The sequence below is a fragment of the Calypte anna genome, chromosome 12, assembly GCF_003957555.1.
Source record: "Calypte anna isolate BGI_N300 chromosome 12, bCalAnn1_v1.p, whole genome shotgun sequence".
NCBI classification, from domain to species: domain Eukaryota; kingdom Metazoa; phylum Chordata; class Aves; order Apodiformes; family Trochilidae; genus Calypte; species Calypte anna.
Genome location: NC_044258.1, coordinates 836,163 through 854,657, shown reverse-complemented (window position 1 = coordinate 854,657; position 18,495 = coordinate 836,163). Strand labels below are relative to the sequence as shown.

General features: G+C 38.1%; 1 protein-coding gene across 1 annotated transcript in view; it reads left to right on the top strand.

The window, feature by feature from the left end:
- The window catches only part of ATG7 (autophagy related 7), a 98,826-nt gene that overhangs the window by 10,654 nt on the left and 69,677 nt on the right, over positions 1–18,495 (top strand). The window contains exons 9-17 of the mRNA XM_030458383.1: positions 466–587; positions 1,626–1,716; positions 2,797–2,941; positions 3,539–3,697; positions 5,011–5,205; positions 9,640–9,843; positions 10,077–10,192; positions 10,936–11,011; positions 13,030–13,110. Coding sequence (XP_030314243.1) covers positions 466–587; positions 1,626–1,716; positions 2,797–2,941; positions 3,539–3,697; positions 5,011–5,205; positions 9,640–9,843; positions 10,077–10,192; positions 10,936–11,011; positions 13,030–13,110 — 1,189 coding nt within the window. The remainder of the gene's footprint in view (positions 1–465; positions 588–1,625; positions 1,717–2,796; positions 2,942–3,538; positions 3,698–5,010; positions 5,206–9,639; positions 9,844–10,076; positions 10,193–10,935; positions 11,012–13,029; positions 13,111–18,495) is intronic.

The window sequence follows — 18,495 nt, the reverse complement described above, 5'->3', positions numbered from 1 at the left end:
AAAGTACCTAAAAAGCTTTATGTGTTCTGAGGCTTGGAGGCTTTTAGGCACTGAGGTTCCAATTGTTTGATCTGAAGTTTTGAATCATTAGGAATTAAAATGATACTATAGAGAACTAAGAGGATCTTGTTTCTGCCATGGCAAATTACATCATGGCACCTGATGTGTGCTCTAGTGCTTCCCTGCTCGTTTATTCCTCTAAGTGTGGAGTTTCTCCAGCAGCATTGTGTAATTGGCAGAGGACAGGGTAGCAGTGACATTTCTTTAGAGCAGTTTCACAACAAACCAGTCATTTTCACCTCCTAAGCAGCTGTTTTTACTTACACCTGATCAGAACAACTGTGTTCCAATACTAACAGAAAAAGCCTTATTCAGAGTCTGCACGAAATTAAACCTGTGTGAAATAACCTTTCAAAGGAGTCCCTTTTCTATTAAAGAAGTTGCATGTCTATTTTTAAATGGCAGGGGCAGCACTCTCCAGTCAATTGAAGTGCTCTGCTTCAGAGATAGGACCATGCAAGGAGTGAGAGACATTGCACATAGCATTATCTTTGAAATAAAACTTCCACAGAGACCCCTTGGCCCAGGTAATCCATTTTAAAATAAAATTCTTTCCCATTTTTTCTCTTTCCTCCTCAATCACTGTGAAGCTGGAAAAAACAAATAAATGCTACGAAGTAGTTTTCTACACAGTTGTTTCTTATGGAGTTTAAGTTGTTTGAATTTACATTAAATGTCTATAAAGGAAATGGTTACTTATTCAAAAAAGAAAGAGGAAAGCATATTCTAGTATTTTTCTTCTTAAATTGTGTTTCAGATTTAAAAACAAAGGTCCTTCTGGTATCATATGAAACACAAAACCCAGGCAACAAGCAGTTACTGTCTTCTTTCTCGTGACTTTTGTATGCAGTCCCTCAGCAAGGGAAAATTCATATGATAATGAAATTTCAGTGGTACAGACTTTCTGTGTGTTTCTAAAGTAGTAGAAGCCTGCTACAAACTGGAATTGTTTCCTCAGTCCCATAGTGAGGCAGGCAGATGTGTTTTAAAACAATAAACTTGCAAGATTAGAGCATAATCTTCGGCTTAATTTGTGTGTGCAGGACAGTATCACAATTTCCTTACCTCATCCAAAAACTTCTGAACAGTTTATGTATCTTTGTTATGAGTTGTTTAATTATTATATGATTAGGATGTATCATTCTCTACTGAATTTACAGATGGGGACTAGGGAACATGCAGAAATGATTAATCTTGGCAAAATTCACCAAGTTCTGAACATAGCAGTCTGTTTGACATTAAAGCTCTGGAGGCCTGCTAAGGCACGATGCCATCTCTGTACTAGGTTTGAAGCAAGCTAGATCAGCAAAAGCAGCACATGGAAGAGTAAAGCATTTCTTCAAGTAAGAGTGCTTTCAGTTGATGTAAACCAGCAAAGTCTGAATAGCAGTGTATAAAATAAGTTGTATAGCAATGGTTGGTAAAATACAGATTATTTACTTACAAGTTTAGAATCTGTTTTTCCAACAAGGTTAAATTAGTTTGGCCTTTCTTTCTTTTCTGTCCTGTGATATTATGGCTTTCATTCTTTCTTTTCTTCTTTCTTTCTTTTTTAAAAATGTCAGATTGTCCCAAGGCTGTCGGATGGGAGAAAAACCAAAAGGGAGGCATGGGTCCAAGGATGGTGAATCTCAGTGAATGCATGGATCCAAAAAGGTTGGTTTGTTAGCTTTTAAATTTCTACAGTTTCTTTACTTGGGCTTAAGCCCTAACAGTTGGAACTGTCAAATGCAAGGACTCTCTGTCTCTGTTAGGTAAGAATATACAATAGCACATACACTCTGTATTGTTTGGGCAGTCCTGTTGGAGGGAAGGACATGAACAGAGCAGAGTGCACTGGATTGTTGCAGTCCTTGGCAACTGGGATCTTGAATCCTTGCTGACCAAATAAGTCACTGGATACTTCAGAAATTAGATTTATCACGTTTAAGGGAATGAGACTGTCAGGAATCTGATCTCTGATGAGAGTTTTAGTACCCTGTGTTCTGATGAACACAATAATTTGAGACTGGGTTGAGCCTGGTTTTCCTACCTCATGTTCTTTCTAGAACTTCCCCAAAGTCCTGACCACATTCTCTAGGGGGCAAACATCACATTTCATGTAAGGACAGGTGTAACAGTGTGCAGGAAACCAGTCTATTCTAGCTTTCAAAATAGAACACTTTCCCAACAAAATTTTGTGACTCAATACATATCTTATCAAATGTCTAAAAACAATTTGTTTTTAACTTCTCTACTAGCTATCTTTTCAGGCTTGTTTCAGTGGAGTAAGGGATCCTACTTTTTTTTATAAGGATGTTGATTAGCAGTGTTCAGCCAACACATTGGTTAGAGGAGGAGATTCCAAAGAAATTGAATATCAGGAAGTGTGCATGTATTTATATAGCATGATTTTTTGCCATCTTCTGCTTGCATGTATTTCCTTCATGCCTGGTGGGCAGAATGGTTAAAAATTTCTGCTTAGGACCCTTGAAAAATGGACCCTTGTCATCCAAGAAGCAAATAAGCAGCATAATTTTTTTTTTCCTGGTCTCCCTTCCTCCCACTTTGTTATTAGGTGGAAGTGTGCTTGGAAGACTTTGCATTTCTTGTTTCCTATGTGTTGAGGAATTCTTTCTCCCCTCTTAGCCCCCCTCCCCCAGAGCATTGAGTTTCTTCAATTGAAATAAAAGTAACTGCTTTGTTGCAGAAACACAAGGTGATTCCGAAGTGTTCCTGTCTTGTTTCATGGTATAGGTTAGCAGAATCATCAGTGGATCTTAATTTGAAATTGATGTGCTGGAGGTTGGTGCCTACACTTGATTTGGAAAAAATTGTGTCTGCCAAGTGTCTGCTGCTAGGAGCTGGTACCCTGGGGTGCAGTGTTGCAAGGACATTGATGGTGAGTCTGGAGTTAATCTTCAAAACAATCTGCTATTTCTTTTGAAATCTGTATGGTTTTGTTTGTTTGTTTTGAGCAGCTGCCACGGCAAGCAATAGAAAGTACTCTGTATTAAAGTACATGTAATGCATATTAGTTGATACTAAAAATTGTGGAGAAAGGTAGGACCTGTAGCCTATGGAAGTAACTTGAAGTGCTGCCAATAGCAGAATAACAGGGAGTAAGAGAACCTTAGCAAAATAGCAAGTGGTTTAAAATTTGCATTAAAGAAGATTGAATGGGAAATACAGGACAAATTATGAAGCTAATATGATCAAATTCACAGAGAAACACTTGAGGTAAGTAACTGTGCTGATATTTACTTATCCCACTGAATTCAGCAGGGGCTTGGGGGATTACTGCTGAATTATATATTTGGACAGACTAAGTTTAACTCTGTGCAAGTAAAGGTTGTTGCTGTGAATAGCTTCAAAAGATTTTGTGGCTTAAACTTTCTAGAAAAACGCAACAAAATTCCTCTGGAGCTTCTAGCATTACTTAAAAGCATATGGCTAAGACTGTTGTACTTATCATTATTGAAATTAATTCTCTGTTTAGGGCTGGGGAGTCAGGAAGATTACATTTGTGGACAATGCAAAGATCTCCTACTCCAACCCAGTGCGACAGCCACTCTATGAGTTTGAAGACTGTCTGAGTGGAGGGAAGCCTAAGGCACTTGCAGCAGCAGACAGGCTGCAGAAAATCTTCCCAGGAGTGGTAAGATCAGTACTTAAAAGTTGTTAATATCTTCCTTGGAAAGCAACCAGCCACTTGAAATAACTATTCCAAATTCTAGTAATGATATGAATGAACTACCCAAATTCATTCCCCCAAGCTGCTATACGTGTCTACTTATTTTTATCTTCAGGGATGTTCATGATGTATAGAATGTATTTCACCCTTCCAGTAATTTGGCTCACCTGGATTTATGAGCTGTGCATGTAACTGGTCTGTAAAAAACCACGTTCCACCAGCATCCCTTTCCTCTCTTCCTGTGTACTATTGAGTTTGGTTCATCTGGCTTTTACATTTTGGCTTTTAAATTGTTAGTTGCTAGCAGCACAGTGACAAGAAAGGAGACTTTGGCAAGGCCTAAGCTCCTGTAGGATACACGAAGGATCCATTATTCTCTTACAGCAGATGGCTGGCAGATTGTGTTAATGTATTTCCAAGTGAGTGAGTTAATTGTTTGCATTGTGTATGCATTGTGTGTGCTGCTTTGCCTCTTCAGCCATTTTCTGCTCAATATGCTTTGCCCAAATATGGAGTTGGAAGAGCCATATGTTTCTGCTGTAAGAAGAGGCTTTTTCAGCATCACTGTAGTGCAAACCTCCAGACCTCCAAGTGCTAGGGTAATAAGTCTCAGAAGTTATTTTCTTCTATATCAAGTTCACATATGGCTGCTTGGATTACATGAGAATCATTTGAGACTATTGTTCTTCTTGTAAAGAATTTAAAATGAAGAGGAAAAATGATTCTATGAATGTTGGATACTTCACATCTGTCTTCCTATCACTGAGTCAACGCACAGGATCAGAAATATAAGCTACATCCCATGGATGTGAAGTATCTGCAAAGATAATCCAAGACAAAGTTTTTATCTAAGTTCAAGAGCATGATCATAATCATATGTAAGATCTGTCTGCTTGCTTTTGTTGCAGTCTTTGTTATCTCTGGGATTTAGGGTTATCTTCTTGTAGTGATTTGTGAGACCTAGTAAGACCTTCTGAGAGAGAAGTTGTTATTTGAGGCACAGAGCCACCTGAACACTGTTGATCTGCTCTCAGTCCCTAAATTAATGTGTTTGCATTGAGCTGCTCTGTTCTGCAGAAATACAGCAGCTGAAATAGAACCTCTGAACCCTCAGCCCTGTGCATTAGTGCATGACACTGATACACAGAGGGATCTTAAGTTGCCATTCTGCCAAACAGCAATGGAGTTTGTAGTTCAAAACTTTGTATTGAACTTTATAGTAATTCAGTCCAGTCCCAAGATTGTCTTTTTAATAGTTTTTTTTCTGCTCCGTGCAGGTTTCAGAAGGCTATAACATGAGCATCCCTATGCCAGGCCACCCAGTGAATTTTTCTGAGGTAACAATGGCACAGGCTCAGAAGGATGTGGCTAAACTTGAGGAGCTCATTGATGCTCATGATGTTGTTTTCCTGCTAATGGACACTAGGGAGAGCCGGTGGCTTCCTGCTGTCATTGCAGCCAGCAAGAGGAAGGTATTGTACCAGACCTTGTCACTCTTATTTCAGCTCTTGCATATCAACCAGCTATGCATACCTGGAAGAACTGTATGGGAAGATGAAATATGTGGCAAATCTTCTGTTATTCTGCAGAAATATTTTCTTATTTTCTGTACAACAAAAAGAGAATGTTGAAAAGAGGAAGTAAAAACTTGCATTGCAGAATGATACAGTTTGAAAGAGACTTCTGGAGGTGATGTGGTCCAGCTTCCTGTTCTGGGCAGAGCCAACTTAGAGCATGTTGTTCAGGGTCTTGTCTAGTCAGTATCTCCCAGGGACACATATTTCATTATTACTAAGAACAGTAATTTCATAGTACAAGAACCATAGTAAGGAGGTGTAAAACCTTGCAGTAATGACTGACTGAGGAGGACGTGAGCTGTAGAAGCTTGTCTGAAACTGTATTTTCAAAATGTAGCTGAAGTTAAAAGTAAGAAAGTGAATTCTGAACTGAAGAAGTATTCCAGCACTTTTTTGGTCAAAAGTTAACTTTAGATTTTTCTCATTGCCTTATTAGAAAAATACTGTTGTGCTGGGCCAGTGCATCCAGACTGCCTGTGACATTCAGCTATTCTTAAATGCTTCAGCTACTTCTGTAGCTTAATTTATCCTCATCTTACAGGAAAAGAAAAATGGGAATGGCTGCAGCACAGGCAATGAAGTTTCTGAATTCTCATGTTAAAAAAAAAAAAAAAAAGGTATCTGAATCTATTCATGTTTTACTGTGTATTTGAGATCAGTGAGACTATATGCAACATGGTAAAATATCTTTTGTGGTCAGTATACAGGTCTGGTCAGATGAACCAGCTCAAGAAATAAAATGTAAGCTTAGGTTTTTTCTGGGAGAGTAACAAAAGCATATCTGGAGAAGATTTGGAGCCATTTTTTCCTTTTCTACAAATCTTACTGAGGGTTAGATGTGGATCACAGAGTGTTTACTTCTGTGTGAACTTAATTCATTAAAACTGGGGCACACAGCCCTTTCCTTTGAAAGACTATTCTAAAGCACACAGGATTCTGGAAGAATTTTTCTCCAAATTAATGCAGTGTTGAAAAATGTTTTTGCTGAAGAATCCAAGTAAATTGTCCTGAATGCTTACTTCCTTTGCTATCATGTAGTAGACTTCACTAAAACAATCTCAGATAATCTTGCTGTTTCTTAATTCATGTAAGAATCCTGCAGTTTTATGTTTGCTCAGCTAGAATAGCACAAAATCTGAAAATGCAAGAATTAAACTTTTAATATGTCAGCTTAACCACAGTGCACATCCTGTGTATTTTGTGGCATGAGTGTGGTGTCCATAGCAATTTAAGTTGTGAACTTGAGAGTAAAAGCAAACATCCATGTGAAACAGCTGAGTTAATGTTATTATTAGATTTTTTTGTTTGTTTCCTGATTTTCTTTTTCGTAATTAATTGTTCCTGGGCTTTGTTTTGTTTCTTGCTTGTATTCATATTTAATAATAAAAACAAAAAGGTAGTAGACTAATAGAGAATGCAGATTTGTGGTATCTAGTTTTGTCTTCTAAATTCCAAGTATATTCCCCTTTCTCATGAAGGTTTTGTTCATCTTAACAAAATTTTTCCTGCATCTGCTTTGCAAGCAGGTTTTTTCCAGATCAGGCAGTTTTCTCTTTAAGCCAAGTCTTTAAATAATTCCATTTTCTTTCTTTTTTTTTTTTTTCTCTCTCATTTTAAGTAGATTCCTTTTTGTAGCTCAAATGAACTCCCCTTTGCCAGTGAAAAGAATCAGTGTGAACTTCAGGTGTAACTGAGTGTATGCAACTTGCCAACTTAATCAGCTCTTACTTCATCCAGTTCTTTTCTTCAGTTTGCACCTGTAGTCTTTCAGCAGTCTTCTTTTTGCCATTTAAAAACAGCACAGAAATTACATAAAAAGAATAAGTTTGCAAAGCTGGGTTACTGAAACTGGGAAGTGCCAGCCTCCTGTTTCCTTTGTGCAATGGTTGGTAATTTTAAAGCAATATGTGTAGTTCTATATGCAGCCCCCCTGCCTCTCCCACTCATGGCAGAGTTATTTTGGTCATCTCAGAAAAATTTCCCCCCCACATTTCCTAAACTAGCAGTCTCCTGCTATGTTTGCCTCACCGTGTTCAAGTTTGTTCACTTTGAAGACAGTTTTCCTGATGATTTTCTGATACTCAAAGGCAAAGTGTGTCTGACTGGGTCACAGTTACTTGATTTTTTGTAAGCTAACTTTGAGGAGGGGAGATGGAGTTCTGGGTCTCTGAAGAAGCACAGTGTTGAAATCTTCAGGTGTCCAAACTGAAATGATGCTCAGTTATCTGCTGTTCAGTGTTCTTCATGTTTGTAAACATTTAATGGGAACTCCACTTCAAATGTGAATTTGTGTGAGATCAGCAAAGCTGGAGTACTGCTGCAAGTTGAACCCCAAGGTCTCCAAACAGTCACAGAGAAAATGAAGAGCATAGTGAGTGATCATCTGTGTACAAAGTGTTCTATAATGGGTAGAAAGAGGAATTCATTTCCTCATGTAACCATTTTTTTAAGCACATGCCAAGAGATACTCTCTTCCATATTCTCTTTATCAAAAACAGGTGCTTGTTTTTTTCCATTTCGTTTTTTTTTTAGAGGCCAGTCAGTTAGATTCAAGTAGTTGCAGTAAACTGAAAAGAGAAAAGCAGCCTTTTTGCAGTGGAAAGTATTTAGCAGTATTATGAATTTCTGATAATACCAGCCCTGCCATGTTAATTCATATTTTAACCATAGAATGTCAGGTTGGAAGGGACCTCAAAGATCCTCTGGTCCAACCCTTCTAATACTACAGTTTATACCACAGATCTCCCAGCACCCTGTTGAGCTGAGACTTAAAAAGCAATAAGTCAGTCTTCAGGTTTTATAGGTCCATGAAGTGAGAAGATAGTCTTTTAATTGTTTGCTGTAGGCCTGCCTGTGCTACCACAGATTCAGTAACTGATCCTACTTCAAGACTGTGGAAAGAATAAGCTACAACAGAAATTCTATGAAATACCAAACATGATGATGAAACTCACAAGCTTAGCAGTCAGGATGGCTAATTCTTGACAGCTTCTCACAAAGTTTCTCTTTTGAATCATAGAATCATAGAATTGGCTGGGTTGGAAGGGACCTCAGAGATCACCAAGTCCAACCCTTGATCCACTCCCCCCGTGGTTCCCAGCCCATGGCACTCAGTGCCACATCCAGGCTCTTTGGAAAGATCTCCAGACACGGAGAATCCACTACTTCCCTGGGCAGCCCATTCCAATGCCTGATCACCCTCTCCGTAAAGAGAGAGTGCTATATATGCTATAAAAATGAAAAACAAGAATCTGCTTGTACTAGAGATTCTGTCTAAAATACCCACAGATGAAGCAGTATAATATTTTCCTTTGTGCTTTGCTAGCTACAGTGATAATTGGGTTTACTTTTTGCTTTATTTAGATCATTTGCTTGAAGTTTAGTAAAATCTGGCTCTTGAACTCTTGGGTTGGTGATATTTTGAGTGTAACATACACAGCTTCAGGTTGCTCTAAGCACTTGTCACAACCCCAAGAGAAAGGGGGAAATGATGAGGATGTAATTGTGCACCACAGCTGCTTGTGCTCCCTGTGGGACTAAGCAGATGCATATGCAGACCATAAGTAATCATAAATTGCTTTCATCACTGAGTAGGAATTTTTTGGATAACAGATTTGGGTTTCATTGCTTTGTCACAGAGGAGTGTTCAATGAGTTATTTTTCAAACCACAGTGACCTATAGAATTTCAAATGACAGGAGAATTGTTATTGATAGGCACTGCTGTACTTTATTGGCACTTGGACTATTTTAACAGCTAGAGAATAGGAATATATGGAATATGCGGCAAAGCTGAAAGTAAATTCTGAGCTGGAACCAAAAGAATTTTTTCTAGAAATTGTTCTAATAATTATATTGATATTGGGCCAAATTTGGATGGGTGTTTATTCAGTGTATATCAGCTTCAGTAACTGTTGTGAGACACTGAGTGTTGGCTGGTGTAAACCTAGCTTCAGATGTGCACTAGCACAACACATTTATGGACTTCCTGTTCCTTTTTTTTTTTGTCAACAATTGTGCATAGGTTTTTGTAACAGAGGGAGTCACAAATTTGTATCATGTTTCCCTGAAAGACACAGAAAAAGATAATGGTTTGTAGATTTCTGAAACTTTGGTTTTTGCAAGCATTTTTCTAACTGCTTGACAACTGGAATTTCTGTTGTTTATGGCTGAGGTGATAGATAAGCAGTTATTAGGGTGCTTGTTGATCTACAGCATGTGTGTATTTTGCTTATTATTAATTTTTTGTAAATCTACAGTGAATAAAACCTTGAGGCCTTTCCCCCCCTTTTGGCTTCCTTAAAATCTGTTGTTCTCTTTATTGTTCCCAGTTGGTCATCAATGCTGCATTGGGATTTGACACATTTGTTGTCATGAGACACGGGCTGAAGAAACCAAAACACCAAGAATCTGGTGACTCATGTTCCAGCAGTGCCTCTGCTTCTTCTGATCTTTTGGGATCATCACTTTTTTCAAATATCCCTGGCTACAAACTGGGTTGCTACTTCTGCAATGATGTTGTGGCACCAGGGGATGTGAGTAGAGCCTTGTGCACATGGTGATCATACATCTCTCTTGTTGGGACTTGAACTTTGGTTTTTAAATGTTTTGGTTGTTTGTTTTTTATTGGTTTATATTGATGTAGAGGGGATTAAGAAGTCTTTTATCTGGAAGATCAAATAAGTTAAGTGCCCTGAACTAAAGATTTGTGCAGCTAGTTCTTTTGGAGATGCTTTTTTCTTTGCTTTAGAGCTTTCTGTCCTTGCAGTCCACCAGGGATCGGACACTGGATCAGCAGTGCACAGTCAGCCGACCTGGATTAGCCATGGTAGCTGGAGCTCTTGCAGTGGAATTAATGGTTTCTGTTTTACAGCATCCAGAAGGGTGAGTAATTTCTGAGACAAGGACTGTATTCAAAAGGTCATCTCTGAGAAATAAGGTTTATTTCATGTAATTTTGGGGAGAGGGAGTACATATTAAGTGGGATGGTTTTGTAAGGGGCAATGTTGCCTTTAAATTAATGTAATTTATAGGTCATATCTACAATACTGCTGTAAATTAACAGTGTTTAAGAGAGAACTGATTCACCAAATCTTACATTTCATCTTGGGAATTGAGAGCTTTTTCTCTTTCTGAATTTAAAAGCAGAAGAGTACTGAGAATATTTCAAAAGGAAAGTACTCCTGTTAGGAGCTCTTGGCATTCCTTTGCTAAGGACAGTGTTTTGGGTGTAATGAGGAGCTATTGTAACTACTTTGGTCACAAGAAGGGCTTCAAGATAAGCCAGATATTACAAAATCTTAATTAAAATCAGGTGATTTTGATACAGAAATTACACTGAAATTCCTTAACCTGAAGTTTAGGTTTGTTTTCTGTCTAAGGTCTTTGAAAGAAAAGGTGAGTTAGAAGCTGGACAGGAATACCTTAGAAGTCTCTGGGATGGATTCTGAAAAAGGGGGTTTTGTATTCCCATGCTGAATGTTAGTTGCTAGGAAATAGATTTTCCAGATAGTTTCCTTTCCAGATTCTACACTGTAAGCTGTAACAAAATGTCTTGAAGCTTACTGGAAATGTTGACTGTTTAGTATGTTGTCCTCTTGTAATTTTCCTCCTTGGGTTTTTGGCAGTGGTTATGCTGTGGCCAGCAGCAGTGATGATAGAATGAATGAACCACCTACTTCTCTGGGGCTGGTACCTCATCAGGTAAATAATTTGTGAGTAAATGCTTCTGTCTGAAAGCTGGAAACTGACACAAGGCAAACATTACAGACTTTACCTCCTAATAAAAACCCCTTGCATAAATAAATAGCCTATCTAAGTAATATTTTTAGATTTTATTGGGGTTTTGTGGGTTTTTAGTGCTGAGGATGTCTTCATTCAGAGACATGTAAAGCTTCTAGTATGTTTTCTTTGCAACATCCACAAAAATGTAGGATTACATAAATTACTTTACATAAAATTAGTCTAATTCTGTTTATAACTTGATGCAGTAATCAGTTTACACATGGGTCATTTTATGTGATGGGTTCTCCTTAGGTTTTCCTTGGGTTCTCTCTCCAGTAATTCTGGAGTCTCTCCATCTCTCTCTCTCTCTCTCTCTCTCTCTCTCTCAGAAGTCTCTTCCATACCCCTGAGGTTTTCCTGACAGTTGCTGTGGTCACTGTCAGATGCAGGACTGGCAGGGAATCTCCAGCTCTTGATGGGCTTGTCCAGATACTCTCATTATGTCCTTGCACTCAGCATCTACATATCCAAAAGGTTCTCAATATTTCCAGTTTTGGCTATGAATTACAAGGTTTATAACTTCCACAATGACTGACAGATTTTTTACAGTCAGTTAGGTCAGTGTCTTTTTAAAAATAACCACTAAATTTGACAGTTGAATCTCTAAGACTTGCACATTGACTTTGTTTTAAAATGGTGGCTTATGCTCCACACCTCTGGAAAAAGAGGTCTGTAATTTGAACTTTCTCTTCAAATCTAAGAAAGTCATTGCAGTTTCATTTATGCTTGCTTTAATAAATATAAAATGAAAATAAATGAAATTAAAAAATGAGCGAAATTAAAAAATGAATGAAAATGAGAGTAAACATTCTTTGTTTTCAAATATTGTGATGATCCTTTTACAAACTGCTGGTGTTTCTTAGCAGTCACCTAACTCATCAGCTCAGTGAGTGCAATATTTTCCTCAGGAGTCGAGGATTAACTATTGTGGTTCTTTGTTCATTTGCAATGCAATGGTCTCCTTTAGTAAGAAGGGATTCCTCTGAGGATAATAAGTACTGCACATTGATAGTCTTAGCCTGTCATAAATAAACTGGGTTTTTTTTTTTTCCCAGGAAGTGTCTTGTATTCTTAGGATAACAGAAATACAAAGTATCTGAAAGATCTGATTTTGGTTTTTTTCCTTTCATTCCTGGATGTGGGATTTGCTTAAACAGAGTGTATTTTTGTATTCTAACATTATGTGTGCTTGGTGTTTTCTGGAAAAATACTTTAATTGTTAATAATATTTAAATTGCTGCTGGCTTCTGAGGATAATGCCATTTCAGCTCTTTTAAGTATGTGGCATTCATATTGGAAATATTTTCCATAAATGGCATCAATATTGATTCAGGAATTATTATTTTTATTTTGGAATTATTGAGTTTCTCTTCTTAGTTATATCTCTTCATTGTAGTAGACCTGTCAAAGTGCAGCCAAAATATTCCAAAGACTTCATAGTCTGAATGATCAACTCCTGCTCCAGAGTATTTTCAGTGCTATCTCTTACCAGAAGCAATGGTCTGGAGTTGTAAAATTATGTGTCAGTAATATCATATTAGCAATATAGTTTAGGAATGCATGACAGCTAAGTTTTCAGATTATATGTTTTAGAGATGAGGGGGGAAAAAAGTGTTTAACTGGTTATACCATGACTTTTTATTTTTGATCAAACTTCACCATGGGAAAACTCAAACTCCAGGTGGTGCTGTCCCTCTATGTTTAAATAGTGTTGCATTTGGATGGTTATGCCATTATTTGTGTAGAAAAAAAGAATATTTGTAATTTCACTCCAGGAGTTACTGGGAATCATTGTGTTAGAACAATGCTACCCTAGTTACAGCTCTTTATTGTCATTTTGTTGAATGTGGCCACTATGTGCCCAGTCCGTGTGGAATTTAGGAAATGTTTTTTAGTAATTACAAAATAATCCTGTCTTTTTTTTTTTGGTATTTCAGATCCGTGGATTTTTGTCAAGATTTGATAATGTTCTTCCAGTCAGCCTGGCATTTGATAAGTGCACAGCCTGTTCAACCAAAGTAAGTCTGCCTTGGTCTGTACTTTATTGAGATGCTCAGAATGCTCTTGCTCTGGGTCAGTCTTGGGGTGTTAAGAACTGCTTTGTATCTGCCTTTTTCTGTTACTTCCTTAGAGCTTGGTATCTCTTCTCACTTCAGGTCAAGTTCATTTGCCCACATTAACCTTTTTTTTACCTGTTTTCCAGACTTATTTGGCATAACCTGTTGGCATGCTGTCTCCACATAAAGGTTCTAGTCATAGCTAAAAAAAACAATCAGAGATCATGTGTGTGATCAGTGTGCCAACACATTTCTGAAGGGGTTATTACATAAATGCTGTCAATATCTTTTAGCTTTGTAGGAAAGAATAAAATTGATACTGGTTTTAGTTATTGAAGAAATTTTATCTGATGTTTGATGAATCAATATTTCTATTTAGCTTTCTTGAACTTAGTATCATTACAAACATGCAAAGTTGTCTAAATTTCTGGTTTATGATACAAAACAAATATATAAAGAACACTTAAGGAAAAAAATCACTTCCATAACATTTCTTTTTTAATAAAGACTGTTTCATTTGGATGCTAGTCTTGACAGTCCTGAGTCACCTCATGGATTTATATCTCTTGCTTGGATCTGAGCTGTGTCTTGCCAGGACACTGAGGCAGCCACCTAATGTGTGTCTGTGTGGGGCCTCCTCTTCAGGCTTGGATTGTTTTCCTGTGCTGTGGCCTTGAGAAGTTTTTTTTCTGGCAAGTTTTCTATGGCCATGGAGTCCAATTTAAGAAGTTTTGAGTGGGATGTCTCAATGTGAAGATTCAGAGGTTTTGACTCATGATTTGCCTTGGGAGTGCCACTAATTGAGATCACTTTTATGTACCTTGAGACTTAATGCAAGTTTTTCCTGGTCTTTTCATTGCACTTGTCCTTCTCTCAAACAGCTATCCAAAACTCTTGAGGCACCATCATCTTTTGAGGACTTGCACAATTTGTTCTGTTATTTCTCTAGACTCTCTGGGCACATCTGACAAGTTATGAAGGACTATTAATGTCCATTTTCTCCTCCAATTGAAGCACTAAGCTTAAAATTGCTGTTATTTTTAGAAACACTTACCTATCTTCTTGAATAGCTGAAAGCTCAGCAGTAGCTAGAAGTGATTATTTTCTCATCTTTTCCAGAAGTATGGTTTGCAGAAATTCTCTTTGTGTTACCTAAAGTAAAAAATACTTAGATATAAGGGGGGAAAAACAGGGAAAAAGGTTTTATTATGGAGCCTGAGAAGTTAAAATTCTAGAAAAAGCTAATTTAGAATAAGCTAATCTGCCACCCAGGACATGATATGTAAAGAAAATAAATAAACACATACATCCATGTGCATAAAACAGACAAAGTTATCAGTTTTTTGTTAGCAGATCATTTCCTCTTGGAGGTCATTTTAAGAGAACCCTGTTTTACATAAGCAGACTTGATGAGTTAATAAAAACTGACTTGGATTTTAGCAGCTGGGCTATTCCCAGAGAGATCACTTTTCATGTGGTTTGGGTATTAAGTTACCTCTGTACTGAAAAGCTTGCTTCATTGGCTCATGTATTTCCTTACAGTGGAAACACAGCATTTGTTTACTTTGCTAACTTTTTGTTTATTATCATAAGAGCATGTCACCCTGTGTTATCTGGAAATCTGATGCTAATACTTTGAAATGACAAATCCAATTACAGTTTAATTGTAGTCTGTGTCTTGGTTATGTTTTGTGTTTTGTGTTTTTTTTTTCAAATGCATCAATTTAGTATAATTTCATTCTGAACTCTGACAGATTTGCTATAGATTTGAACTTCTAGCACAGGAGAGCAGTGGCTTTTCAGATAAAATTAAAGTTGCTGGTGCCTTTTTAATTTTCTTCTCTCTTACATCTGCATTCTGGTTCTTGAGCTCTTGTCACTTGGTAATTCTCGAAACAGAAAACTAATGAATGAGGAATTTAAAAAGAAACCCCAGTACATTCTTGAACCATCCAGTACTGCTGGATGGCTCTAGGAGAAGCTGCTAATGATCTGCATGTTTAGAGATAAGGTTTCATTTCATTTTGACTCCAGTCATGACTTCATTTCTCTGCTCTTGAAGCCGAAGAGCCCAGACATCCAAGCAGCCAGCTATATTCCTTACCCAGGACTGTCCTAAACAGGCTGCATGCCAGGGAAGCTTCCCCACAGGCAATTGTTCAGGAATTTGGGGATGGTCACAGCAGGAAACCAATCTATTTTTATTCTGGGCCAAATTTTCCTTGTATGATTTCTCCCTCTGTCTTATTCTGGTTCTGCACAAGGATGTGCTGGAATGGGAAGCCTCCTCTTGCAGTGCTGCTCTGCCAGCTGAGCAGTAAGTGCAGGTCTGAGGAGCAGTGGGAGCTCTTCTGATGCACCTCCTCTTCCATATCAGTCTTGTTCTTGAGAAGGGAGAGTTCTTGAGTACAGACATTTAATTGTAATGACTGCTGTACTTACACAATGAGGATGTTATTACTTACTGTGCTAATTAAGCTGCCTATTTGCCCCTCGTGGAACAAAATGAAAATATTTGCTCTTAATATTACTGTGAGAAGTATTAAAGCCCCATAGAAAAGCAGAGTACTGGTAATTTTGTGCTAATTTTGGCCTTCAAAGTTGGATGTTAAGATAATACCTAAATGCAAAACTGCCAGTGTTTATATGTTAATGAAAATAATGAAATTTAAATGATATTTTCCTGTTATTACTCTTCTCCTTGTGAGTCATGGAATGAAGCAGGAGATCTCACAGATTCAGATTAATGTCAAAAAAGATTACTGCTGCTGCTACCAGCTTGGATATACAGCTGTTTTACATAGAGCTTTACAGGTTTCCATGTAGCTCCTGGTTTCCTCCAGAACTTGGATGTACTGGCCATGTTCTAGAAAGCTAGCTGCTTTTCCCTAGAGGTATTTTTTCCTTCCTCTATTCAAATTGTTCTGGTCTGTAAATATCTCCAGTATGTAATTTAAAAAAAAAATAGGCTATGTAAGTATCTCTACTGATTTTCAAGTCCTTTTTTAGCTTTTTACTTGGTACACTGAAAAACTGAGCAGCTTCAGTTATCTTTTTTAACCACTGAGTCATTTTACTGAGTGTTTTTTAGTGCCCTTGGACTTCATGGAAGGGGTAGACACCAGGATCAGGGATGACATTCTAGCCACTACGTTGCGATTTCTGTTTCCAGTCAAGATATTTCTCTACCCTTGCAGATGTTTTTCTTTTCCAACATCCCAGGAATACATGAAACACTTTTGCTGTGACATTTACTAAGTGCCTGTGTTGCGTAAGGTATTTGAGTGTTTCAGGACTGAAATCTATCATCATGTAGACATAACAATGCTTTTATTGTTCTCATCTGCTAACTGCTTTGCATGCATTTTTACTTTCAGGGGTTCAGATCAGTTATGACACCAGCCTGCATTATTCAATAGCTTACTGCTTTTTTTCAGTTGAGGTAATTTTTGTTTTAATTCCAGCAGGACCCCTCAATATTTGCTCAGGCTGCACTGAGGAAAGCCTTTCATATTTGCTTTCTCCCAGTGACAGCAACTTGTAAGATCTGTCAGTGAAATTGGTTTTAATCTTTTTATACTGCACATTTCTCAATTCAAGCATTGTCTTGATGTTAAATAGAGATGTGTCATGGGGGGAATAGAGAATAGTCATGGGGAGAAAAGAGCCTTGGTCTTTCCTGCACTAAACCAAATGAACTCTTGCATAGCTTGCAGAAGTAATGGAGGAAATGGGGAGAACTGTTTGTCCTCCAGGAATGAACACTGCAAAAAATTAAAAGGACTTTTAAAAAGATTTGTTTCTGTAGCTGTGCTGAAACATTAAGTCTATGTAACACAGTCCATTTATAACTTTCCTTATTTCCTGAATTTACATATGTTAACATTTGACACTTCTATGTCAAATATACAGTGCAGCCTCTGTATTAACATTGGGTAGATTTCCTTCAGACATAAAGAATGTATCATTACTATACCAAGGCATATTTTCAGCATACTGAGTTAAATATAATACTTCTCTTAAGGTGGCATGGAAAATGGATTTATGTTAAGTGACTTACAGAAATTTATCACTTATGTTTTACCTCTTTGAAAAAAATGCCTTTTTAACTCAGGGGAGCAGGAGGCCGGGTTGTTTTGCCTGTAACTTCTGAAATCTCAGGCAGTCTTTGCCTCTCTGGGTATCAATTGTCAATTCAGTGAGATCTGAAATAATACATATTTTCAAAACTAGTCATAACGAGTATGGTTTTCCTACTGGTTGCCAGAAAGATGCACTGGTCTTACTATTTAAAAATGCTGAATTTTTATTGTAAGTCAACAAAATGAAATATAGATTACCCCTACTAAAATAATACTAAGAGGAGGAAGCTGTGATGTGCACTAAGAATGACACATGGAGAAATTATGACCATAGTAATGTGACCATTATGATGCAGTAATGGTCTCTTAGAGGAAGACAAATGTGATCAAGAAACCCAGAAATCTGAAAATTAACATTAAATATTATCCCATTTTATGAAAACAGAAAAGGGTGTAGCAGCTGTGGTGTAGTCAGTTTTGCACTTTGGGGAAGGTGGGGAGGTGTCTGCACAGACAGAATGGATGATAATTGGAAAATGGAGCTTAAAAAACCACCACTAAAATCTGAGAAAGTAAGAGATCTCTGTCCTATTGCTGAAAGAAAAACAAAACCCATGATGTTAACAAAATACATGTGGTTCAGGGAAGAAGTTACATCTTATTACTCCTTGCTTAGTCCATGGTGACTGGGAACATCACATTGCCCCTGTGCTCAGCCCTGGGGAGGCCACAGCTTGAGTCCTGTGTCCAGTTCTGGGCCCCTCAGCTCAGGAAGGAGATTGAGGTGCTGGAGCAGGTCCAGAGAAGAGCAAGGAGGCTGTGAAGGGATCCAGCAGAATTCCTGTGAGGAAGGGCTGAGGGAGCTGGGGGTGTTGAGGCTGAAGAAGAGGAGGCTCAGGGGAGACCTCATCACTCTCTCCAACTCCCTGAAAGGAGGTTGGAGCCAGGGGGGGGTTGGGCTCTTTTCCCAGGCAACTCTCAGCAAGACAAGAGGGCAGGGTCTCAAGTTGTGCCAGGGGAGGTTTAGGTTGGAGATGAGAAAGAATTTCTTTCTGGAGAGGGTGATCAGGCATTGGAATGGGCTGCCCAGGGAAGTAGTGGATTCTCCGTGTCTGGAGATCTTTCCAAAGAGCCTGGATGTGGCACTGAGTGCCATGGGCTGGGAACTGCAGCGGGAGTGGATCAAGGGTTGGACTTGATGAGCTCTGAGGTCCCTTCCAACCCAGCCAATTCTAGGATTCTGTGATAATTCCATGTGAAGGCA